Source organism: Capricornis sumatraensis, chromosome 2 (assembly GCF_032405125.1).
Source record: "Capricornis sumatraensis isolate serow.1 chromosome 2, serow.2, whole genome shotgun sequence".
NCBI classification, from domain to species: Eukaryota; Metazoa; Chordata; class Mammalia; order Artiodactyla; family Bovidae; genus Capricornis; species Capricornis sumatraensis.
The window spans coordinates 53391772-53418689 of record NC_091070.1 but is presented as its reverse complement, the minus strand read 5'-3'; the positions used below and the strand labels follow the sequence as shown (position 1 = coordinate 53418689).

Genomic DNA, 26918 nt, shown 5'->3' with positions numbered 1-26918 from the left:
TACAGTCCATAGGGTCACAAATGTTGCATATGGCTGAGTGGCTGAACTGAACTGAAATGGTATGGAAAGAAAAACCTAGAAGAATGGAATGGAGGAACTGGGGGCTGGGTAGTGCATAGTCTCAGATGAGGATGCATATTAGTTTCCTATTGCTACTGTAACCAATTACCATAATTATTTTGGCTTCAAACAGCGGAAATTCATTGTCTCATTATTCTGGAGGTCAGAGGTCTAAAATGGGTTGGCAGGTCTGTGTTCCTTCTGGCGACTCTAGGGAGGAATCCTTTTCTGGCTTTTTCCATCTTCTGAAGGCTGCCTGCATTTCTTGGCTCCAGACCTGCAAGTCTCTGGCCTCTTTTGTGTCATCACGTCGCTTTCTTTGACTCTCTCTTTTACCTTCTTCTTTTCCTTGTAAGGACCCCTGTGATGATTTTGGGTCTGCTCAGATAATCTGGGATATCTGACTAACTTAATTGTATCTGGAAATTCTCTTTTGCCTTGTAAGATAGCATAACAACAGGTTCCAGCCAGTAGGACGTGGACCTCTTTGGGGAGCCATTATCCTGCCTACCACAGGAAGGAAGGGAAGGCCTCTCTGAGGAGGTGACATGTGAGCTGAGGCCCAGACGAGAAAAACAGATGACGGAAAGGATCTCAGAGAGAGAGAACAGCCTGCAAAGCCCTTGAGCCTGGTGCAAGCCTGGAGAGTGCTGAGAAGAATGGCTGCATGGCTGAAGGGAGCCCCCAGAGGGAAGCTGGAGAGGCAGGCAGAGCCCATGTAGCTTGGCATCACCTACCTCACAGGTAGGAGCGTGGTCTGCCTGCTCAGTGTGACGAGGAGCTGAGAGCTGTGTTTTTCACTGGGAGAATATGTACTTGAATGGAAACAAGTTTTCTGGTAATTGTCTAGAGTGGTGCTGTCCAGTAGAAATATCACGCAAGCCACATTTGTAATTTTGAATATTCTCATAGCCATTTTAAAAAGTGAAAAGAAACAGAGGAAATTAATCTTATTAATCTTAATAAAACATTTAACCCAGTACACCCAAAATATTATCATCCCCACATGTAAGCAATATAAAAAAAAATACTGACATATTTTACATTGGTTTTTTTTGTAAGTACTATGTCATCAACATCCAGTGTGTGTTTTATGTTTATAACACTGCTCAGATTGGACTAGCCACATTGTAACTGCTCGGTAGCCATCTGTCTGACCATTTTGGGCAGTGTACATCCAGACAGGGTCTTCAGGGTCCTGTGCAAAGTCTACTCCAGCGCTGTTAGAAAGGTGGTGGGCAGTGAAGTGTCACAGAAATTATGGGGCCTGTGTCATGCCTCTTAACCATCCCCAACTTCAGAGGCTCTGAGTAGACCTTGGGAAGCAGAGGATGGATTTGCAGGTTCTGGAAAGGAGTATGTCTCTTGGTGGGGCTGGCAGGGCTCAGTCCCAGACCTGAAGTGAACTCCTGCCTCTTGGAGCCTCCAAGGAACACCTGTCTGTATCCATATGATTGGTGTTAAGGTTCACCTTGCTATCCACCCCTCATAGGTTTAATACCTTGAAGAGTTTTAGTGAAAGTCAGACCTCTCCCATTTCATTATAGACAAAGCCACTTATTCATCTTACTATACCAGTATTACTGGGAACAGGGCAGAGGTCAAGAACAGGAGAAAAATCAGTGGAGCAAAGAGAGGATGTCAGCTGTGAGGACAAGAACTCTCTAAGGCACTTCCAAGCTATGACCCATGCTCTTTTGTGCTCCTCTGGTGGCCACCTCCCCCCTCAATGCTAACTATAAAAGTCTAGCCTGAAACGTTTAGTACCAACAGAACATCATGTGCATTCATTTAAGATTTTTGCAGTGATGTTAAATTAAACAGGTTTGTGAAACAGAAAATAAAGATCTGAATTAAACATGTAGGTCATGGTGGTTTATGTAAAGGCCAACTTATAAGAAACATTTAGTATGGTACAAGACAATAAAAATAACAGCAGCGTTTATTAGAATATCCTATGTAGAGCCAGCTATCTATATAACACGCTGGGCTTTCAGAAGGGCTGGTGCTGAGTTCCCTTCTGATGATAGATTTGGCAGACTAGCATCTGGACCCTCACATCTGGTCTATGAGAAGGCAGACCCATCAGAAAGCAGCTTGGCCATTTTGACATGGAGTGACAAAAACCCTAATGTGCAAGGACAAAGGTGGCTTCAATAAGTGCTTTGGGGCTTTAGAGCATCAGTCAAATTACAAGTGTCTCTAATTATTGTGCCTGCAATCTGGACCAAGCTATAGCTGTCTTCCAAAACAGGGTGGAATGTTTCCCTCTGATGCACATTAACACAACTCCTCCTTGGATGAGTTTTCCAAAATGATGAGGACATAGTGCTGGAGGGGAGAAACATGTTGCCTTGAAAATCAGTTGTGATCTTTGCAAACAGTCAGCTGGCTAACAAGCATTTATCCAGCACATATGATGTGTGCACTCTGGAGAAACTTCAGAAGTAGAAGATCCCTACTTAAGGGACAGGCTTGAGACCTGGTTGGAAAAAAGTGACCACTCAATGAGAAATTCAACAGTACGTGGTACCAGCGTGATACATAGGTTCAGGCTCTGGCCTGTGAATCAGTAGATCCGAGTTCTGCCCCTGACTCAGCCACTTACAAGTGTTACTACCTTCAGTCTGGTCATTATCTAGCAGGGGCAATAACTACTGGATCACTCAAGAGTAATTGCCTGGGAATAAATCACCAACTCTGGACCTACAGATCCTCTTCTCGACATCAGAAGAGTTTGAATGGTTTATAATGATGGTGGTAATATTTATAGCTCCATTTAGTAAGGTCTAACTTTGTGCTCTTGAAAAAAAGGAAAGTTAAAGTGCCACGTACTTTTCAGGAATTAACTCATATTTCCTAAAGGAGACTTAACTGGGAGAAAGTTTCTGTTATTCCCATTTTATATATGAGAAAGCTGAGATGTAGGCTAAGTAACTTGCCCCGAAGGACTGATGCAGAGCTGGGATTCAGTAGCTACTCTTTTAGCCTGTAAAGCTTGGGGTCTAAATGCCCTGCAGCCCATCACAGCTGGCACATTCTTTAGTTGTGGGAGACTTCCCAATCATTCAAAGATTACTTGGGGAAATGGAGAAGAGTAAAGTCTGATAAAGGAAACCATGTTGCCATAAAACACTGGCCAGGTATTAGTCAAGCTTCAAAGAGGAGAAAGACCATCGTCATCTGTCCCTTGGAGAATTCAGACTTAACTACGTCAGGATACCAGGATATCAGCATCCTGATCTGTCCATGCTGATATCTCAGTTTGCATTCATGGGCCACTAGCCATTCAGCAAGCGAGTCACACACCAGAAAGGGACTTCGAGGCTGCTGCATGACAACAGTCTCACCTTTGCAACCTTTTCCTTTTACATCCATCTCAGCCACAGGTGGGGGAGCTGTGAATTTCACTTCAGCCATCATGTGTGGTGAGGATACACACACGCACAGAGATCGTCACCCACAAAGTCTTCACTTTGAGACAAGGGTGGGTTCGGCTTCCTCTGCTTACACAACCCATGCCGCCTGAGGACACTTGGGTTTTAGATGGCGTGTTGGCCACAAGCTGTTTCATTATGTGTTGCCTGGTCCCCTCGGCTTCCTGTGCCTTCTCTTGAACAGATAGTGCATCTCCTTATCTCAGAGAGTTGTTTCCCCAAGTGTAGCCCCAGAGTCAGTAGCTTTGATACCATCGAGGCAAGAAGTATTAAACCACCTTTTGTGTAATTGTTTTAGTCGTATTTTTTTCATATCTGCTTCATGAAAAGATGATGTGGTTAGATTTGAGCTAGGCCTTGCCGAGGATATCGTGTGTGCTTGGGGTTACCCACATCATCATGTGACTCACCTTCTTCTGCAGCGTGGTGATCTTATCTTCTTTTCTGCACTTTGCCACCAAGCACCAGCTTCTCTCAGCTTCTGTGTGTGTGTATGTGTGTGTTTGTACGCACATGTGCATTCATGCGTGCATGTATGTATGCTCATGGCAGCAACTTGTAAAATGATACTTCACCATTCCTTTATAATAAGGCTTTTACTAGACTTGTAGTGGAGGGGGCGGGGTGGGGGGCAGGGGAAGAAACCTTCATTGGCTTTTCCACTTAGGAATTTGAAGCAAAATTTTGCTTAGGCAGACACATTTCTATTTAATTTAAATTGGTAATTCTGCTGTTCCTTCTATGTGCTAGGAACTGAACTGGCTACTTAAGGTACAAAAATACATATGACTGTCCTTGCAAGATCATCTGTGTAACTACGGAAAGAGAATGCATTATCAAACAGCTAGAACTCAACCCAGCAGAGGCCAGGGAGGTATCAAGAATGGCATCATGAGGGAAGACAATTGAGGGGAGCTAGGGGGAAAGGACCAGAGATCTCTATGAGAAGGAGTGGGGGGATTCACCCAGTGGCCCTGTGAGGACGCCCCTCCCTCCATCTCCCTGGGGCTGAACAGCAGGTGGTGGGAGTCAGAACCGCATCTCCTGCCTGAGTGATCCTTGGGTTTGAAAATTTGGGGAGCACACCCTAGGAATGGAGCTTCCTAAAAGAAGCAGGAAATGAACAAAGAGGGCGGAGTGAAAAGGAGGTGGCAGCCCCAGGACCGTGTGGAGGACAGCGTACAGGAGAGGCTGAACCTAGCAGAAGGGCCGTGGTGAGAGGTGGTTATGAGCGTGAGCTTTAATATCATTAAGTGTGTGCTAAGTTGCTTCAGTCGTGTCCAACTTTTTGAAACCCCAGGAACTGCAGACCCTAAGGCTCCTCTGTCCATGGGATTCTCCAGGCAGGAATCCTGGAGAGGGCTGCCATACCCTCATCCAAGGGATCTTCCCAACCCAGGAATTGAACCTGCATCTCTTATGCCTCCTGAACTGGCAGGCGGGTTCTTTACCGTTAGCACCACCTGGGAAGCCCCTTTAGTATCATAAGACCTGGGTTGAAATACTGAAGCCGCCACTGACTAAACGTACAGCCTTCTCTAGTTCCTTCTTCTCTGCCGGCCTCATTCTCTCATCTGTGAAGTGAACATAAGAGGGCTTCACAGGACTCTCCTGAGAACTAACTCACATGAAGTGCTTAATGCTGTTTCAGGAGTATAGAAGTGTCCCATAAACGGAAGGTTGAAAAACAACAACAACAAAACCTCTTATTTTTAGTGCCTAGAAAACTAAGTTGAGGCCAGAATGTAGAGGCTCCTGTCTGCCAAGAGAAGGAATTTGAACACTGTCCTGCAGCCCGTGGTTAGCTAGTGAAGGTCCTCCAGCAGGGAACGGCATTAAAAGAAGCTGGTGCTGGGGGAACTCTCCACTTATCATCAGTGTGGGGTGGATTGGACGAAGGAAGGAGTGTTGGTGAGGAGGCTCTGCCAGTGTCCAAGCACCATGGATGAGGGCCCAGGGAGGTGGTAGGGGGAATGGAATGGAAAAAGCAGAAACAAGCACTTTAAAAAGGAAGGTGAGATGTGGGAAGGAGGTTCAAGAAGGAGAGGACATATGTGTAACTCTGGCTGATTCATGCTGTTGTAAGGCAGAAACCAACACAACGTTGTAAAACAATCTTGTTGTTTTTCAGTCACTAAGTCATGTCCGACTCTTTCCTACCCCAGCGAACTGCAGCACTGAGCCTTCCTTGTCCTTCACTCTCTCCTAGAGTTTGCTCAAACTCACGTCTATTGAGTCAGTGATGCCATCCAACCATCTCAGCCTCTGTCACCCCCTTCTCCTCCTGTCCTCAATCTTTCCCAGCATCAGGGTGTTTTCCAATGAGTTGCTGTTTGTGGCCTAAGTATTGGAGCTTCAGCTTCAGCATCAGTCCTTCCAATGAATATTCAGGATTAATTTCCTTTAAGATTGACTGGTTTGATCTCTCTGCTGTCCAAGGGACTCTCAAGAGTCTTTTCCAGCACTACAGTTCTAAAGAATCAGTTCTTCAGTGCTCAGCCTTCTTTATGGTCCAACTCTCACATCTATACATAACTTCTGGAAAAACATAGCTTTGACTATACAGACCTTTGTTGGCAATGTGATATCTCTGTTTTTTAATATACTGGGTGTGTCATAGCTATTCTTCCAAGGAGTAAGCATCTTTTTATTTCATGGCTGCAGTCACTGTCTGCATTGATTTTGGAGCCCAAGAAAATGAAATCTGACACTGTTTTCACATTTTCCCCATTTATTTGCCAAGAAGTAATAGGACTGGATGCCATGATCTTAGTTTCTGAAAGTTGAGTTTTAAGCCGGCTTTTTCATTCTCCTCTTTCACCTTCAACAAGAGGCTCTTTAGTTCCTCTTCACTTTCTGCCATTAAAGTGGTATCATCTGCATACCTGAAGTTGTTGATATTTTTCCTGGCAATCTTGATTCCAGCTTGTGATTCATCCAGCCCGGCATTTCCCATGATGTACTCTGCATATAAGTTAAATAAGCAGGGTGACAGTATACAGCCTTGACATCCTCTTTCCCCAATTTTAAACCAGTCCATTGTATGTTCAGTTATCCTCCAATTAAAACTTAAAAAACAAAGGAAGGTGGCTTAGAAGTGAGGGATGGGAATTCAGCCTTCAGACAGTGGAGCAGGATAAAGGAGGGATCCAAGCTTGTTTTAAGGATGTAGCCTTGTTACATCCACCCAAACCGAGGTGTGAAGGGAGGAAGAATGACATGTTGCTGTCCTGGAGTAGGGCTGCTATGGGGGCAGGGGGAAGGCAACCCTGGTCTAGAAACCCCAAGGGCATCTTTGGCACCTTGACTGGCTTGTACATTTGTGTCCTGCTTATCCAGAAAGAGGTTGAGATGGTTTTATACCCTGAGGGAGTAGGTGGTTTACACTATCCTCATGAGTAAAAAGGAACTGAGTCACCAGGGGAAAAAGGACATAGGAAATAGAGGGAAGTGATGAGGCATGGAGAATGAGATAGAAATGACTGACAAGCGAGGGGTGGTGTTGAGTCCCAAAATGTCGACTCTTTGGCCTTAGAATTAAGATTTCACCATTCCTCATCTCCCTTTCTGAGGGAAGAATCCCTCCCAAAAGGGACAGAAAAACCAGGTCCTTTGACCTCTTTTCTAACTTCCAGAATAACAGTGGGATATCTCTTAACCACATTTTAAATCTTCCTTTTCTTTGCAAGGGAGGAAGCAACAGCAGGTGCTTCTTCTCCAGCACCAGTACAGCTCCCAGGAACGGATGAGAGGGAGGGAGGGAAGGAAGAGACGAGAAAGAGCCTTAAAAAGGGAAAAAGGGAGAGATCATGACCCATGACCAGTAGGCACTGCCAGCTGACCCGCTGGTTGGATGGCGGTGACTGCCACAGAGCCATCCAGCTTGTGACCTCGCTTCCTCTTTCTCTCTCTCTCTAGTAGCACAGAATCACTCAGCCCTCGATTCCTCGGGGTTTCACAACCTAAGAGGTCTGGGAGGGCACCTTGCAGTGCCTAAGTCTCCACGAGTGTTCAGAGCGGACATAAAATGTATGGAGTCTCTAGACAAGCGGCCTTTCTGTGGATGGGATCCGCCTCTGGGAGGCCAGGGGAAAAGACAAAAACAAGTGTTTCCTGCAGTTCTCTGCTGCAGTTGCTAACAGAGAGTCACTCGACACTTGGTAAGTGCCATGAATGTTTTTACTTTCAGTGCCCAAATTTCTCTGGCTTCCGGGAGCTTTTGTTGTCGAGGAAGGAGGTGGTAAGATCATCCCCTCCCTCCCCGTGTGGTGTGACAGTGTAGAGATGGTTATCTGCGCACCCAAGTTGGTGTTGCTTTTTTGGGGGTAACAGCTTTCGAAAAACCATCCACTGGGCTCCAGCCGGCCAGGCTTCGAGAGCAGTTACCACAGTGTGAAAAGACAGGTGGCTTTGTCAGGCAGGATGCGGGGCACCGATGCAGGCTTTGGGAGATGGTGAATGCATCCTCTCCCATTACAGACCAGAGTCCAGACCCACCGACTCCTGGGATGTGGAGAGAAGGGCTGGGAGAGGAGATGTGCTGGTTAACACAGACCTCCTTCCTTGTCTCTGCTCTGTCTGTCTCACCATGGCTGGACTTGGGCAGGGCCCCTTTCTGGAGAGAAAAGAGCTTAGCAATCATCGAGCTCTCATGATCCTCTTCCTAGCGGGACCGCTGAGGATCAGAGTAGGGAACTAGCTTTGCCAAGATCAAACCATGGCCACCTAGAGCTGGAGTAGGATATAAGGCACCGTGGCTCCAAATCCAGTGTTCAGAGACTTCTCGGTTAAGTGCAGAGAGCCAGGCTTTGCAGTCAGCTGCATCTGGACCCAATCCAGCCTCAGAACCTGGGAGATTTTGCCTTTTCCCAGCACCATACTGAGCCCTCTGCACCCCTCCCCCGAAACAAGAGACCACGAGATGCCGAGGACAGGACAAGACACCTGGAGCCAGTGAGCCACAGGAAAGAGGACTCCCTCTTCCCTCTCCCCCCGTGAATAAACCCTCTGCGGCTCGAATGGACCACCCCAGAATGGGGAGGCCTAAAGAAACCAAGGTGGACCCCATGTTAAGGTAGCAGTTGGCATCATGAATGCTCAGCAAAGTAGGGCTCAACCGCAAGCAGCTCTCATTGCTGCTGCAGACCCAGGCCTTCCTCTGCCCACTGGGAGCTGTCTCAGGGCAGCTCCACAGGCTGAGCCCCCTGCCCATCATCACAGCTCCCATCTCTTGGGTGATCCTCCTGTGAGGAGGACTCTTTGGCCTGACCCTGCTCCTGCATACTAAGCACAGTAGACTGTGACTCTCAGTTCTCCTTCCAGTCTAGGCATCCTCCTCCTCCATCTACTTTTTCAAATGTATTCATTGAATTCGGCACACAGCAAAAATGTGACAGCGCCTCTTAGTTGCCAGCCTCCATGTTAGAGACGATTGGTGATACAGAGACTTACATAGCCACCCCCGTATAGTATTTTTTTCTCCAGCACTTCCAAAGCCTCTGTGTGAGCCAGGATGGACCTGCTTTGTCTCACAGCTTGCAGCAAGGTGGCGGGAGGCAGGGGTCATTTTCCTTGTATGCTGTAGAGCACTCAACTCTTGTAGGTGGCAGTCTCATGGAATACCATGCATGGTGCTTCCCAGAGTTATGAAATCATTGTACTGATTCGGGGTCTTCTATGCCGCATGTGCTGTGTGGATGTGTGATGATGGTGCAGTGATTGAGGGTGTGGTCCCCAGAGGCAAGCTGATCTAGACTTTCTACCCTCTATAAACTGTGTGGCTTTGAATCCAGTTACTTAATCTGAGTGTCAAGAAGATATAATTGTATATTTTAGTGTGATCTGATAAATTCAATGAAAAATATAAATAAAGAGATTATTATTTAGTGAGACACATAAAGGGTAGAGTTTCCCTGGTGGCTCAGTGGTAAAGAATCTGCCCGCCAATGCAGGAGATGCAGGCTCAATCCCTGGGTCAGGAAGCTCCCTTGGAGAAGAAAATGGCAACCCACTCCAGAATTCTTGACTGGAAAATCCCATGGACAGAGGAGCCTGGTGGGCTACAGTTCATGGGGTCACAAAGAGTCAAATACGACTTAGCAACTGAGCATGTATGCACACACATAAAGGGTCAATGCCTAATAGCAATTATTACTGTCATTAATCATTAATGTAATTACTGCTTGATCTTATGGTCATTATGTTCATTAAAGGTAGGCAATACTATGCTGACAGTGCCCAATACATAAGCACTTAATAAAAATGTGTTGAATGGATGTTTTTCAAGGATGGTCAGGTGGAAATCCAAATGCTCTCTTGCGTGAAAAAGAAAATTACTCAGGGGAACTGAATCAGAAACAGAAGACACTAAGCTTTTTAATGTGGTTTTGGTTAAACTGTGCTCCCTGGGAACTGAAAGCTGAAAGAGAAATCTTGACCTGGTCATACCTAGGGCACCTACAAATATGAGACAGTTGTATCTGGTTGGGCGGGTTGGTTTTGACTGCCGGCATGCTTCTTCACTAAAGCAATCTTCCAGAAGGCAAGGCTTTCGGTCTGTGATATTTAGGCTGGATTTCGCCCTGCTTAGAGACAGGGCAGCAGCCCTGGACCACAGGAGTCTGACTCCACAGTCAACATGGGGCCCCTGTCAGCCCTCCTGCTTGGAGAGCATGCCATGGTTAGTGGGGTAGACGCCAGAATATGCCTCGTCCCTGTGCCAGACATCAGCATGTTTAGGAACAGCTGGTTAGCTGTTTTCCATTTTGTTGCAGATATTTGGTGTGCGGCAGACACAGCCAAGGTAAAAATCCCACACCCAGGGACTGCCTTGGTCAATCTGTGTTCAGGAGTAAAATCAGGGTGAGAATCTAGGCTGCTTACTGGCCAGGCCAGGCTCAAATCAGCAGGCAGGCATCAGGCCTAAGCTTGTGGGGCGGACAATGCACCTGTTCTCTAGGGCTGTTGTTAGATGAAACTTAACTATGAGTATAGTTTCAGAGTAGCTGCATGCCAAGGAAAAGGATGGCATCAGGGTAGTCAGGGAGGTAGAGGGCCCAGGTTATCCATAGCCTGTGAAGGCTCAAAAGGACCTCAAAGATAAATATAGGCAAGAATGGAATCTCTATTCAAAGAAGAGCTGGGGCACCAAACCTTGAAAATTCTGGAGAACCAGCCGTGCTCCACCCCACAACATATGGCTGAGCTTCTTTGTTTGGAAGGTCCCTTCCAAAGCATTCGTGGGCACTTCCTCTGCCAACCTGCATGCCAGGGAACCGGGATGCAAAGATGAGGAAGATAGCCCATCCATGAGGGAGACAGCCCATCCTTCAAGATACACCTTCACAATACCAAGTGCCCACATGCAAAGTGAACAGGTAGCTGCCTCCAGAGGCTTCCAGATATCCAGGATCTGGACACAATGAGAAGAAACAATCAGGTGCTAACCTGACAGGTGGGGCCCTTTGCAGTTTCAAAGAAAATGGAGATAATGAAGACTTTGCCCCCACTTAACTCTTTAGAGGAATAGATGGTGCGCTGTCTTGAACTTTGTGGTTCAGATGGAAACCAGAGGCAAGGCTCCAGACTGACATGAGGCTTGACTTGGAGCAGATGCATCTCTGCACTCGACTGCTTCCCAAGGAAGGAGGAGGCTCATTGCTTTCTGTTCTTCACACGTTGAACTTGTAGTACCTGCTATCAAGCCTGTATTGACGTGAACAGGGAGGGGTGGGGTTGCCTGTGTGTAGAGCCCATTGATTGATATACGTGCATCCTCCTCACTGCATAATTATCAGAGCCCCACCTTTGGATGAACTTGCGTTAGCCAAGCTCCATCCTGTATCTAAAATTTCCTCAATCAAATAGCCTTTACTTTTTTCCCTTCTAATCACTTTATTTTCCTATTATAATGCAGTGATCAAATATAGAAAATATAGAATAGAAAATGAACAAGAAAGAAATGGGTTTTGTGACATGGAATATGGGAAGACAAGATTTCTGGGCTCTAGCCCAGGATCTACCTCTAACTGACCCGTCCTTTCACTGTCCTGGTCCCCATTCAGGGAGGCTGGGGAGAGGGGAAAAGACAAAGTTGAGCTGGATCATTGAAAAAGCAAGAGCGTTCCAGAAAAACATCTATTTCTGCTTTATTGACTATGCCAAAGCCTTTGACTGTGTGGAGCACAATAAACTGTGGAAAATTCTGAAAGAGATGGGAATACCAGACCACCTGACCTACCTCTTGAGAAACCTGTATTCAGGTCAGGAAGCAGTAGTTAGAAGCAGTAGTTAGAACTGGAACAACACACTGGTTCCAAATAGGAAAAGGAGTACATCAAGGCCATATATTGTCACCCTGCTTATTTAACTTACATAATGAGAAACGCTGAGCTGGAGGAATAACAAGCTGGAACCAAGATTTCCAGGAGAAATATCAATAACCTCAGATATGCAGATGACACCACCCTTATGGCAGAAAGTGAAGAATAACTAAAGGGCCCCTTGATGAAAGTGAAAGAGGAGAGTGAAAAAGGTGGCTTAAAGCTCAACATTCAGAAAACGAAGATCATGGCATCTGGTCCCATCACTTCATGGCAAATAAATGAGGAAACAGTGGAAACAGTGGCTGACTTTATTTTTCTGGGCTCCAAAATCACTGCAGATGGTTGATTGCAGCCATGAAATTAAAAGATGCTTACTCCTTGGAAGGAAAGTTATGACCAACCTAGATAGCATATTAAACAGCAGAGCCACTACTTTGTCAGCAAAGGTCTGTCTAGTCAAGGCTATGGTTTTTCCAGTGGTCATGTATGGATGTGAGAGTTGGACTATAAAGAAAGCTGAGCTCCAAAGATGCTTTGGAACTGTGGTGTTGGAGAAGACTCTTGAGAGTCCCTTGGACTGCAAGGAAATCCAGCCAGTACATCCTAAAGGAGATCAGTCCTGGGTGTTCACTGGACAGACTGATGTTGAAGCTGAAACTCCAATATTTTGGCCACCTGATGCGAAGAGCTGACTCATTTGAAAAGACCCTGATGCTGGTAAAGATTGAGGGCAGGAGGAGAAGGGGATGACAGAGGATGAGATGGTTGGATGGCATCACCGACCCAGTGGACATGGGTTTGGGTGGACTCTGGGAGTTGGTGATGGACATGGAGGCCTGGTGTGCTGTGGTTCATGGGGTCGCAAAGAGTCGGACACGACTGAGCAGCTGAACTGGACTGAACTACTATATAGAGAACAGATAAACAATAAGGCCCTATAATGGAAAATAACCTGAAGAAAAGAATATATTTCATGGAACGATGGGTGCAATAAAGGAGCAAAACAGTATGGACCTAACATAAGCAGAAGATATTTAGAAGAGATGGCAAGAATACACAGAATAACTACACAAAAAATATCTTAATGACTCAGATAACATGATGGTGTGATCACTCACCTGGAGCCAGACATCCTGGAGTACGAAGATAAGACAGCCTTAGGAAGCATCACTATGAACAGAACAAAACTAGTGGAGGTGATGGAGTTCCAGCTGAGCTATTTACAAACCTAAAGGATGATGCTGTTAAAGTGCTGCACTCAATATGCCAGCAAATTTGGAACACTCAGCAGTGGCCACAGGACTGGAAAAGGTCGATTTTCATCCCAATCACAAAGAAAGTCAATGTCAAAGAATATTCAAACTACAATTGCATGCATTTCACATGCTAACAAGGTAATGCTTAAAATTCTCCAAGCTAGGCTTCAACAGTACACAAACCGAGAACTTCCAGATGTTCAAGTTGCATTTAGAAAAGGCAGAGGAACCAGAGATCAAATTACCAACATCCATTGGATCACAGAAAAAGCAAGAGAATTTCAGGAAAACATGTGCTTCATTGACTATGCTAAAACCTTTGACTATGTGGATCACAGCAAACTAGAAAATTCTTAAAGAGATGGGAATCCCAGACCATCTCACCTGCCTCCTGAGAAACCTGTATGCAGGTCAAGAAGCAACAGTTAGAACTGGACATGGAACAATGGACTGATTCCAAATTGGGAAACGAGTACATCAAGGCTGCATACTATCACTCTACTTATTTAACTTATATGCAGAGTACATCATACAAAATAATGGGCTAGATGAAGCACAAGCTGGAATCATGACTGCTGGGAGAAATATCAATAACTTCAGATATGCAAATGACACCACACCTATGGCAAAAGCAAAGAGGAACTAAAGAGCCGCTTGATGAAGGTGAAAGAGAAGAGTGAAAAAGCTGGTTTAAAACTCAGCATTCAAGAAATTAAGATCATGGCATCCAGTCCTATCACTTTGTGGCAAATAAATAAGGAAATAATTGAACAGTGAGAGACTTTATTTTCTTTGGCTCCAAAATCACTGCAGATGGTGACTGCAGCCAAGAAATTAAAAGACACTTGCTCCTTGGAAGAAAACCTATGACCAACCTACACAGTATATTAAAAAGTGGAGACATTACTTTACCAACAAAGGTCCGTCTTGTCAAAGCTATGGTTTTTCCAATAGTCATGAATGGATGTGAGAGTTGGACCATAAGGAAGGCTGAGCCTTGAAGAATTGATGGTTTTAAACTGTGGTTTTGGAGAAGACTCTTGAGAGTCCCTTGGACAGCAAGGAAATCAAACCAGTCCATCCTAAAGGAAATCAACCTTGAGTATTCATTGGAACGACTGATACTGAAGCTGAAGCTCCAGTACTTTGGCCACCTGATGCAAAGAGCTGATTCATTAGAAAAGACCCTGAGGATGGGAAAGATTGAAGGCAGGAGGAGAAGGGGATGACAGAGGATGAGATGGTTGGATGGCATCACCGACTCAAAGGGCATGAGTTTGGGCAAGCTCCGGGAAGGAGTGAAGGACAAGGAAGCCTGAGTGCTGCAGTTCATGGGGTTGTACACGACTGAACAAGAATATTTTGGTGTATACCTGAATCACTTTGGTTTATAACTGAATCACTTTGGTGTATACCTGAAACTAACACAACATTGTAAATTAACTATATATTTCAGTTTAAAAAACAGTTAAAAAAGAAAGTACAAAAGAAAGAAGAAAAGAAATATACCCATTGATGGACATAACTGAAACAGAGCATTGTAGTAATTAAACAGACAGTCCAAGTTTAAAATGCAAATACACCACTGAGGAATTAGTGAAAGAAGGTAAGAGTCAGGAGACCTGGGATCAGGTTCCACCCCTTCACCACCACCTGTCTGACCCTCAGACTCCTCATCTGTAAAATAGGGATGATAACCAATTAAAATCACAGGTTTTCATAATTAAATGTGTGTGAAAATGTTTTGCTGTGTGAAGTGTGTTGGACACAGATTTCTTTTATGGGTAACTTATCTTTCGGGGAAGACTTCGCATTCAGGTATGTTTCAGGCCCCTGGAGGACCAATCAGAGAGCTGATGACCTTCCTGCAGGTTATGTTTTTGCAACCTTATTTGGTCCACGGGGTTGTTGCTTACCCTCTCCACTTTACAAACATCAGAAACATTATATGATTGACTGATAGAACACCAGCAACGCTTAGAGATATTGCACTACAGCCCAGGGCTATACTTTCTATTTTTATTAAAATTCTTATTAACTCATAGCCCAAGAGCTTTTAAGCCAAGCCTGATCCCCTTTAGGGCCCCTTGATTTGATCAGATCAATTTGTGTGCAGTGTTTTGGTCCCACTTTGTGGAAAGATAGTGCAGACAGCAGTTGTGTGATGTTATTCGGAAGATACTGGAGTCTTCTCTCCATCCGAAACCACCTTCGCTTACAGGCTACTCCCACCCTACCCACAGAGACATACTTGAGCTCCATGGTTACAAGTCTACCCCCTGGGTTTAAGACCTCCTATCTCTTTGAAATTCTAAATATTTCTAGGAAAAAGAACTATCAGTCATTTGTAGCTTAGTGATGCTGAGTTTGTTGGCTTCTGTTTTGAATGCCAAGAGGGCTCTGTGGAGGGGGGAGTCATGCAAAAATAAGGGTCCCCAGGGAAAATATGCCTTGACAAAGTACAAGAGGAAAAGGGGGTCAGGAAGAACTTTTACCGTCGGATCAGCTCATAGCCTCATTGAGAGACAGTTATGTCTAGGATGCACTTGTCCATCTTTGGGGCCAACAGATGGCTTTCTGTCAACAGATGAGCTGAAGCTCTTTACGTGTCTGTGATGGGGTCAGGTCCATCTTCTGAACTGTTGGAAGAAGCAGCATCTCTCTTCTTCTGCCTCAGGCTTTGTGGTGATTTTTATCCTTCAGTTGCTGTTTGCTGAAGAGGCCTCCCTGAATTACTCACATTTATCTTTCCATTCATAGGTAGTCTTAAACTTAATGTCATCACCTTGGTAATCTGCTAGGCTATACGGCACCTGAGAATAGCAGCTCTTTTTTGCAGCTTGCTGAGTAGAAGTCATTTCTTTCCTGACATAAAATGTGTCTGGGCCCCATTTGGTTTTTCCTCGTGTCATGTGGAGGTGAGGGACACGCAGAATTGAGGCTGAGGAGGGAGGTGTCATTGTTCATAGAGACTACACTGGATTGTGTGCTTTGACTGTATTGTCGTAAACTAATTAGTAATGTGGCTTTTTAAAACCTCTCACAATGGCAGACTTGGTCTGAGGTCTCAGTTTGATATATGCCCAATGTTTCATGACTTCTTTGCATGTAAAGGAGTAGATGGCCAGGAAAAGCCTGATTTTGTAATATTTAATGAACTGTTACATGTACATTTTTTCCCCTCGTTTGTTGATTTCGTGCAGATTCGTGGAGTTGTCATTTACTCTGCCCCTGGCACTATGATAAGTGTGTTAGGGATATCTGGTGAATCTTAGAGAGAAGATCAGTTCTCAAGAACAGTTACCATGGTTATGGTGCCTGATGGTCGATGAACGATTCTCACAGTAGTTAATCTCAAAACAACATAGTAAAATAGGAAGAGGAAGTATTATAATCACTGTCACCTTACAAATGAGGAAACTGTCACTCAAGATCTCCCACGTAGCAGTGCTAGAACTCAAATTTGAACCTAGATCTTCTAAACCCTAAGCCATGTTCTCAACCATATTGCCTCTCTGGGTATTAGAATCTTCCCAAGAGATAGAACCTAAACCTGTAAGTAAGATAAATGACTATTCAAAGAAGCCTGTGGTTACTTATCAAAGATGTGTTAATGACAGTTGTTGCTAAAATCCAGAAAAAGGACAAAATCATCATGGTAGCCCAAAATGGTAGAAGAGATGGATGGGGCTTGGTGGGTTAGATGAGCTGCAGAGAAAGTAGTAGAGACCTTTAACAAGATAGAAGCAGATTGTCTTTCACATAAAAATCTGAGCTGGTATGGCAGTTGTGCTCCATGAAATTGGCACAGATCCAGCTCCTTCTGACATTCCAAGGGTTTCCCTTCTTCTCCATGTCCAAGATGGCTCACCACCTGGTCCATGCTCCAGGAAATAGGCTGAAAGAAGTGGTCGTGGGGAGATAATGGTCAGATATTCCACTTTTTCCAGGAACTAGATTTTTCAAGATTTTCAGTGCTAAAACCAGGAAGTCCATGGAAGATGAGAGGAGTTGTCCTGCTAGTTTTAGGGCCATACCTGAAAGTCACAAGCTTCATCCTTGGTTACATACCATTGGCTAGAACTTAGTCACATAGTCACACCTAGCTGCAAGTGAGTCTGGAAAAATAGAAATCTTTATTTTGGGTGACCTTGTGCCCAGCTAAAGTCTTCATACCTACAAAGGAAGGGGATAGTTGATATTTGAGCCATAACTAGCTATATGTGCCATTAACACAGAAAAAATTTTATTGGCAGAAGAGAATAGTGTTAATAAAGATCAACAATCATTTGTGTGACTTCTGGTGCTGTATCCATAATGGTAGTTTGGCAAATACTGTCCTAGGAGTCAGGCTGTGAGCTTTATGTACATCCTGCCATATTAGCTGGAACTTTTTTTCTTTTCCCAATCCAGGAGGCATAGCTGTGAGTGATGTTTTATAGGGATAACTTTGGACTCTATTCGTTTATTTTTTTTTAAGTATAAATAGGCCACAAATGTTTCTTGTAATACCCTCACATTGATTGCAACACACAAATGTGGCCGGACATGGAAATTCAGATGCACTCTGGCATGTCCTCAGGATGGTTTTGAGTTCAGGAGTCATGAAATGACGTGATGAGAAAGTCCTGGAGAAGGATTCATCTCAAGGGGTGATGTGTCTCTTTCCTTAATCCCTAAATAACTAAATGAGGTGAGGACAAGCACATGGATCTAGAGTTTTGTATTTAAATGTTATCAGAGGTGTGTAACTGCATGTTTCTAGAAGACCCCATGGTAGAAAATTGAGGACTTGCCTCAACCCTGCCCTCTGGAGAGGACTATCCCTTTAACTAGCTAGTTAGCACCCTAGCATAGCTTTCAGAAAACGGTCTGCTGTGTGCCCAGCACTATTTGGAGATGGATATCAGTCCTAAAGCTGATGTGTCGGGGATAGGGTGGGGACCATGGTACACAGATGTGACCAATGGGGAGATCATTCACTTCCACCCTGCCAGACATGTCATCTAGCTTTGTCCTGGCTATATTGGGGTTGGTTTTTCATACAAAACCCTCCTAATCAGAATTTCAAATTTGCTTTACAAAAACTGTCAAACTACACGCCAAAGAAGATTGGATTGGGGTGGGATGGGACCTAAGGAGTGAAAACACCAGTGGCCACATTAGGAAGCCAGTCTTTCAATGAAAGAGAACTCAGGGCAGAACTTATTCAGGACTTCCCTAAATAAGGGAAGTCAAGGCCCTTGACCAAGTCTGGTCAAGGCTGTCCTCCTAGTCTCACACTGATGATACAAGCCTATGATGGATTGTGTGTCAACTTAAAATTATGTTTTTCTCTTCTTGATACCTTAAGATAACTTTTTAAAGCAAAATCACTTTGTGGTGTTCAACAAAAATATTTCTATTCCTAAAATGAGGTGTGGTCCCTCCTGCCCAAGTAAATCTTGAGTGCTTAAGTGTTTTGTGAACCAACTAGACTATTGCCATGTGTTTCTCATCATGCTCTATGCCTATTTTCTTGTGTACCCTGGAGCCTCCAACTTGAAGAGAATAAACATTCCAAAGGCATTAGCGTGCTGGTATGAATTAGTAACTTTGAGGAGGGGAAAAGCTGAAGATGAGATCCAGCCATACTTGCAACAGCTTTACTTGCCTGGAAGTATTTGTCATTTTGTAAAGATTTTCAGTCCACATCAGCCACTAAAATGGTTACAGAAGCTTGGGAACAGTTTTGATTGTGCAGTGATTCAGGGAGTTATTAAGGACAATAAATCTGAATTAGTTAAGAATTGAAGAGCTGTAATGTAATATTATGTAGCCATTAAGTGTAACATTTTCAAAGAATATTTAATGGTGTGGTAAAATGCTCATGATAGAACATTCAGTGGAAAAATCAAGATCTAAAACTGCATCTGCAGCATGATCCCAATTTCATTGATTTGTACATATAGAAAAAAAGACTAGAAGGAAATTCTTCACAGTGTTACCATATTGGTGAGATTATGAACAACTGATTTTGTCCTTGAAACGATCGATCTTTTCCACGTTGTCTAAGTAAGCCCCTATTCTTTGTTTTAGCGCAATACATGCCACATTTGAAACTATAAAAAGCTATTTATTTTTTTAAAGAATAAAGGCAAAAGTGCCATTGAATAAATATGTGAAGAGATTAGTGAAAGTAGATAATTTTCTGCAAAAATCCTGCAAAAATTTGACTCTGCCTTTGAATGAGTTCTAACACAAAATTCATGTGCTCAGTGGAACACTTTAAATTTTTTCATTCATTCTCTTATTCATTCATCTGTTTGTAAACTGTTTATTATGCTCCCACTATATGCCAGGCAAGTGCTAGTCAGGTCTTGGTCCCACCCTTGAGAAGTAACCATATGGTCAAGACATGTTAACTACTATTAATACAGAGATAGCATGTTCCTTGTCTTACAGTGTTGTGAATAAGGTACGAGTTTGCTGAGTGAATTAATTGGGAAGCCAATTGGAAATTAATTGATGGTTCAATTAATAAACAGAGCAAGAGTTTGTCTCCGGCACTGACCTTTCCTTCAGGAATTTTCTGAACCTTTGTGAACTTTCTCCCATCTCCTTGTAGGAATCTCAACTGTCTGGCCCTACCCTTTCTGTTAATTGCTTCATAAAATGACAAAGACTCATGGAAGAACTGACCAGTTCTTTCCATGTGCTGTCCTGGCGAGCTTGTACTGATTAAAGAATGGATGACTCTGGAAGCAGTCAGAGCTGGAGGCCTCCAGAGGCACGGCTCCTCTCGGGTGAGAACTCAAGCCAGAGACAGGAGTGGACCATGATGTTTTGGCAAAACTGGGCCCAGCAGGAGATAGAAGTTAGCATCCTTCCGATGTGATGGCGGAAGCTCTTGAAAATGCCCTTCTGTTACCCCACTGTCTCCTGATCACTGATGCAACAACCAAGGACAGCATCTTTCACTCCAGTGAGGGATAGAGTTTAACAGGTCAGTGCCCCAGGGAGCAGCGACCCACTGAATTCCATCAGCCCTAAGGTTTAAAGAAATGCCAAGGGAGACTAACACTTCCTGCTGTGAAACTCCCTGGGGCATATCCTGTCTCTAGCCTGGCAATAATCCAAGTAAGCAAAGGTGAGGCCTGAACCAGGTTGGGCCAGAAGAAAGACATCCCCTCCCTGCTCCATTCTCACGAAATGCTCTGCCTGACTGGCTCTCTTGTTCACTGGGACACCCCCACCCCCACCCCTGGCACCCCAGGGAGACACCACCACCATCCCACCCTCTTCACCACCCCCACCTCAGGGCTTTCAATTCTACAGAAAGTCTTAGGGGGAGGGGATTCCTAATACTGACTCCTGGAAAATCCTTAAATGATCTAAGTAAATGAGTAACTCTTTGGATATCACAAGATGAAAGTAAATGAGTTGCCCAGGGACCATAATGAATGCAGATGAATTCTGTACCTTTGCACAGGTTTGAGAGAGAGAGGAGCTTCCGGTGGCAAGACGTTGTCTGAAGATGAGAGAGAATCAAAATCAATGGGAATCAGGAAGAAGAGAGGAAAGGAGAGTGTAAAGTCGTAGTCCTTGGAGAAGCTATTAACCAAGACTTGACTTTTATTACTTTATTCCTAAGGTTATAAAAAATATATATCCTGGGTGATTTCTGCCAAGTGCCTCCCAAGAGCTTTCTCTTTAAGGGTCCCGTGTCTCCTGTGGTTCTGGACCAGGGTAGGGAGTGGATCCATTTGCTGTGCAGGAGGGTGTAGGTACCAGAATAGACACCCCTGACCTCCGCCTGCTATGACTGATTCCAGATTTGACAGTCACTAGAGAGTGTCTCCACCTCCCCTTCCATTGTCGACCTCTTAGACTGTTTCCTTCTGGGACCCCAACCCAAGCTTTCCCTTCCTGGAATTGACCACCACATCCTTGACCACCTTCCTATCCTACCTGCCTTTTCCTCTGCTGTCTCCAGTCTGAGGTCTCGAGTCAAGGCTTAGAGGGCAGGGAAGTGAATCTCTGCCCATCGGTGCTTCCTGCTCCTCGCACTGGGCACTGCTCCTCTCTGACTGCTCTGTTCTCAGCTCCCTCTCCATCTCCTCCTTTTCCTTCTTTAGGAAGCCTCTGCGGTCTGTTCCTTTCCCCACCGCTCTTGATGTCCCCTATGCTTCACCTTCATGATGCCCTACAAGGAAATGCCCACATAGTTGGTAGTAGCTTGTCTCTGAAATGTACACACTTCCTTCTTACTTCATCCAGTTCTCCCTGAGCACCTAACACCTGGCATCCAGTGTACCAAGGGCTCCAAACCTGAAGGAGAGGCTGTGTGTGTCTGGCTGCTTATAACACGTCGGCTACTATGTAGTTTTCTGACTGCTATAATACTACCAACTGCTATAAAGAAGGCTTTAAGAATCCTGACCAGAAACAGCAGTCATAAGAAACAGTCCATAACCCCTGGGGTCCTGGGGAGCAGACAATCACGGATGAAACTGACCTATTCTCAGGGACCCACACAGGTATTTCCTTCCTCCACCTGGATTCCTTCAAGATCCCTGTCTCCCAGGACGCAGCTCGGTATCTCCCACATCATTTAGTGGGAAGATGGAGTCTTGGCCCCCAAACTGGTCCCTGAACGCCCTTTGCTGTGGAAGCCTTGCCAGGAAGGGTGGTTTGGGGAGAACTTCAGGATTGCACTCCAAGTGCCTTATGGTTGAAACATACTTTTTTAGACCGCCCTTGGGGAACATAAACACCCTTCACAATTTTGCATTTCTGGGAAAAAGCTTCCAAATAATAAATGAACAAATGAGTTCATTTGGGATTTTGTACACCAGACATTTTCTTACCAGCCCTAGATCCTTCAAAGCTCTCAGTCTCTCAAGGCTCCATTTCTGTAACCTAACTCATCTTTCAAAGTCATTTATGTCAAGGTGTTATTGGGTTAAAATGTTCCTTTCTTAAGTAATAAAGTTTTTAGCAGAGACTTCCGGTGGACTAATGCCTTAACTCTAGAAAAGATTTCTTCACTCTAGTAATTCTCTCTGTAATGAAGGGGAGCTCAGACAGACAGTAAAGCCAGTTGGTGATAGAAACATTTAAGGTGCTCTGAAATCATATATTTTGAGTCTGGTGCCCAGTATATGTAAGCACAGCATTACTACTGTTTCCATTTAGGTTTACTGTTATGCTTTATAGGATCCTTGACATTATATCTATACCACAGGTAGGGGAAGGGGAGGGCATTGGTCTACCCAATAAAATCCATCTAATTCCAAAATATAATTGGAAGTTGTAAAGATTCTGAACTGAGGTTACACACCTTTTCCTTTCTGTGGTTGGTCAGGGCTTGGGGACTGAAGCTTAACACAATAAATAATCTTCAGTTTGAAATTTGATAGGAAGAAAAAAAAGAAAGTATGTCTTTAAAAAAGAGAGAGCAGGTAAAATAATGTCCCCAGGCCAGGAAAGTACCAGTCATTTTCAGATAAATTATACCCTCCTCCTCCTCCATGGGAAAAAAAAAAAATCATACTCAGACTTAACTGTCCCTTTGGCACTTTTGTCAAATGAGTTTTAGTAGCAGGAGCTGCTAAAAATATAAGCCAATTTCTTTCTTCATTTAAATCAAGTGCTTAAAAAAAGTGTAGCACCTAGAACTGGTGCAGGGCTCAGCATAGCAGCAGCTGATCTGCCAGAGTCCCTGAACAGTCCTCAGTGACAGCCAGCACCCTCTCAGAGCTCAGGGGAGGCAGTAGCCAGGCTGAACATTGGCCCTCGATGTAGGGGCTGTCCTTGAGCACATGGGACCCAAGTTGGAAAGGTGCCTTTGGATACATACTGACAAGGGTATGTACAGGGGGTGGTCTCAAGAATACTTTGTTGTTTGGACATTCGTAAGTCCTTCCTCCAATCTGCTCTCCCTCTCTCCCTCTCTCCCTCCTTTCCCCCCCACCCTCCCTCCTTCTCTCCCTTTCTTTCTCTCTCCCTTCCTTCCCTTTCTTCTTTCCTTCCTTCCATTCTTCCTTAGCTTCTTCCTTCTAAAAATACAAGAACATTTACAAATATCAAGCATGTGCAAATAGTTGTACAGAGATTGGAGAGGACTTTGAATGAATGAATGAGACTGAGTCCCCACTCTCAGGGAGAATGGAACACATCCCCAAGCAGTGTTCTGTTCCCATATAGCTTTTCTCTTAGTCATGTGTGGGAAGGCATCTAACCAACTGGCCCTGCCTATAAGGTGAGAACTAGTAAAGCCTTAAATTGCTTTCAGCATTACTTGCCTTTAAGAAAAGACTCTTAACAATGTACAAAGCCTTTGAAGACCAAAGTAATATATTTATCGTGGTGAAACATCAGGAATTATATTAGGGTGGAGGGGTGTGTTTTCAGTGGGGAGACTCTTCATGTCATCTTTTGTGGCAGCGGTTGTGCCCAAGAATCATATAAATTAGATCCAGAGAACTTCCCCAGTGGTCCAGTGGTTAAGAATTCACCTAAATAGACATTTCTCCAAAGAAGACATTTCTCCAAAGAAGACATACAGATGGCTAACAAACATATGAAAGGATGCTCAACATCACTCATTATCAGAGAAATGCAAATCAAAACCACAATGAGGTACCATTTCACGCCAGTCAGAATGGCTACAATCCAAAAGTCTACAAACAATAAATACTGGAGAGGGTGTGGAGAAAAGGGAACCCTCTTACACTGTTGGTAGGAATGCAAACTAGTACAGCCAGTCTGGAGAACAGTGTGGAGATTCCTTAAAAAACTGGAAATAGAACTGCCTTATGACCCAGCAATTCCGCTACTGGGCATACACACCAAGGAAACCAGAATTGAAAGAGACACATGTACCCCAATGTTCATTGCAGCACTGTGTATAATAGCCAGGACATGGAAGCAACCTAGATGTCTATCAGCAGATGAATGGATAAGAAAGCTGTGGTACATACACACAATGGAGTATTACTCAGCCATTAAAAAGAATTTGAATCAGTTCTAATGAGGTGGATGAAACTGGAGCCCATTATACAGAGTGAAGTAAGCCAGAAAGAAGAACACCCATACAGTATACTAACACATATATATGGGATTTAGAAAGATGGTAACGATAACCCTGTATGCGAGATAGCAAAAGAGACACAGATGTAAAGAACAGTCTTTTGGACTCTGTGGGAGAGGGAGAGGGTGGGATGATTTGGGAGAATGGCATTGAAACATGTATAATATCATATATGAAACGAGTCACCAGTCCAGGTTTGATGCATGATACAGGGTGCTTGGGGCTGGTGCTCTGGGACGACCCAGAGGGATGGCACGGGGAGGGGGGTTCAGGATGGGGAACACGTGTATGCCTGTGGCTGATTCATGTTGATGTATGGCAAAACCAATACAATATTGTAAAGTAATTAACCTCCAATTAAAATAAATAAATTTATATTAAAAAATATTCACCTTCTAATGCAAGTGGTGCAGGTTAGAGAGCTGGTTGGGGACCTAAGGTCCCACATCACAGCCAAAAAAAGAAACCATAAAACAGAAGCAGTATGGTAACAAATTCAATAAAGACTAAAACTGGTCCACATTTTAAAAAAAATCTTAAAATAATGAATTAGATCTAAATTATGCGTATCAAAGATCATTTTAAATTCACATTTTGTGGTGGGAGGGGGTGACTGGAGCTATAGGGCGAGAAAGAAGGCCTACTCAGAGATGAGGAGTTCGCCAGCCTTGGGACTTATAAACGAGGCCACCTTGAATCAGACCCCTTATGGAGTTCCAGTGATTTGAACACACCTCCTGAATGAGGCTCTGAGATAGTTTGTCATAGTTCAAATTCTGGTATCTAATGAATAATGAACATAGTTGTTAGTGCCACAGTGACTTCCATAGAAAAGCTTCATTTTACTACTCTTATCCAAGCCAACTTTCCTATGCAGTCATTGCATTAACGCCTTCCGTGTATATGGAGGGTGCAGATTTAGAAGTACCTACGCACATGCTAAAAGCGGTGATGAGTTGTGGTGAGCCATCCCTGCTATGCTTTCTTCCAGTTCTACTTGGTAACATGGCACAGAAATTTAGAAAGCTACCCAGCTATCCCTATTACCATGGCACCAGTTGGGGCGGGGTGGCAGTGGGGGACAAGGAGAGGGAGGGAGGGAGGGAGGAAGTCAGCTGACTCCAATTAGGATTAACCCTGTAACCTTGGAGAAGGAAATGGCAACCCCCTCCAGTATTCTTGTCTGGGGAATCCCAGGGATGGAGGAGCCTGGTGGGCTGCCGTCTATGGGGTCACTCAGAGACGGACATGACTGAAGCGACTTAGCAGCAGCAGCGGCTGGAACGTTTTGTTCCTTACAATGATGCCCTAGGCCCCTGAATTCATCCCCAAGCATCAGCAAAGACAGTTCTAGAAGTTCTGGGCTATCCTGTCCTACCCTAATCTATTCAGACCTTCTTTATTGGTACTGTCTTAAAATGGTATTTATCTATTTATTTTCGGCTGTGCGGGGTCTTCATTGCTGTACAGACTTCCTCTAGTTGCAGTGAGCGGGAGCTGCTCTCTAGTTGCAGGGCACAAGCTTCTCAGTGTGGTAGTTTCTTTCTTGCAGAGACTAGGCTCTAGGGCAAGCGGGCTTCAGTATGGTGGTATTTTATATTCCATCACTGAAGACACCTCTGTGACCTTTTCTATAAGTATCAGGTTATTTTGTCCTTAACCAGCTGCTCTCATGTCCCTTAGCTGAGTTAGAGTTCATTTTGAATAGTCTTTTGGTTAAGCATATAGATCTAAACAACAGATGACTTGGGTTTGAGATTGAATAGCAATTCTTATATGTCAGGCACAGTCTGAAATTTTATATAAATTACCTCAATTCATCTTCACAGTAACAAGTAAGGTACTATTATTATTATCACAGTACAAGCAAGGTGCTATTATTATCTCCATTTTTACAGATGGGGAAACTGAGGCAATGGGAGGTTATGTAATTTTTCCAAGGTCATACTGCTGTTACCCACTCCAGTGTTCTTGCCTGGAGAATCCCAGGGACGGGGGAGCCTGGTGGGCCGCCGTCTATGGGGTCGCACAGAGTCGGACACAAGCGACTTAGCAGCCGCAGCAGCAGCAGCAGCATACTGCTATTAAGTGGCAGAGCTGAGATTTGAATCCAGCCAGTCTGCTTCAATCACTACTAGTTCACTGAGATTTGAAACACTGATTTTATTATTAAAAGTAATACCCCAGTTACCGGAACTTTAGGATCCCTTTTACAAACGATGATGTGTCTGAAAAGAGCCAGTCAGCCTCTGTCAGCAAAATGGTATTTAATGCTTATAGCAACAATTGTTTCTCCTCACTTGAACCCCTAAACCCCATCTAAGAGCAAAGTTTATCTTGACCTCATAGATTAAGCCTGTTCTCCATGCACTGCTAGGGAGAAATGCTGACTAGGTTAACTTCCGAAAGCCTGGTGGAGTCAAGAATATTTCCACGTCCCAGACCTCTTCCTCCTCCACAAAGGCCCCCTGATTATGCCAGTAGGTCGTGTGTCCTCTCTCTGTGTATCTCTTTTCTTGGATCTTCCCTGAACATGAACTGGGACAGCTGATCGGACCAGTACTCATATTTATCAGCATTTGACAGGTCTGAATATTGGAAATCACACTTCACTACTTACTAACTTATTTTATCCTCTTTATAATTCCACATCAATAAACTCTGCTTTCATAACAGTTTAAAGGCCTTGAACCATGTCTTAAATGTAATTTTTTCACAAAGGGCTTATTAATATGCTGGATGCCCCAAAGCTAGAGTTAATAAATAG

General features: G+C 44.2%; 1 protein-coding gene across 2 annotated transcripts in view; it reads left to right on the top strand.

The window, feature by feature from the left end:
• Positions 1-26918, top strand: part of RORA (RAR related orphan receptor A) — an 804441-nt gene that overhangs the window by 416342 nt on the left and 361181 nt on the right. The window contains exon 1 of one of the 2 annotated variants that reach the window (XM_068964369.1): positions 7525-7657. The exons of the other annotated variant lie outside the window; for it this stretch is intronic. Within the exon in view, the coding sequence (XP_068820470.1) occupies positions 7525-7657 (133 nt within the window). Of the gene's footprint in view, positions 1-7524; positions 7658-26918 lie in introns of those variants that run through there. 2 annotated transcript variants of the gene reach the window in all.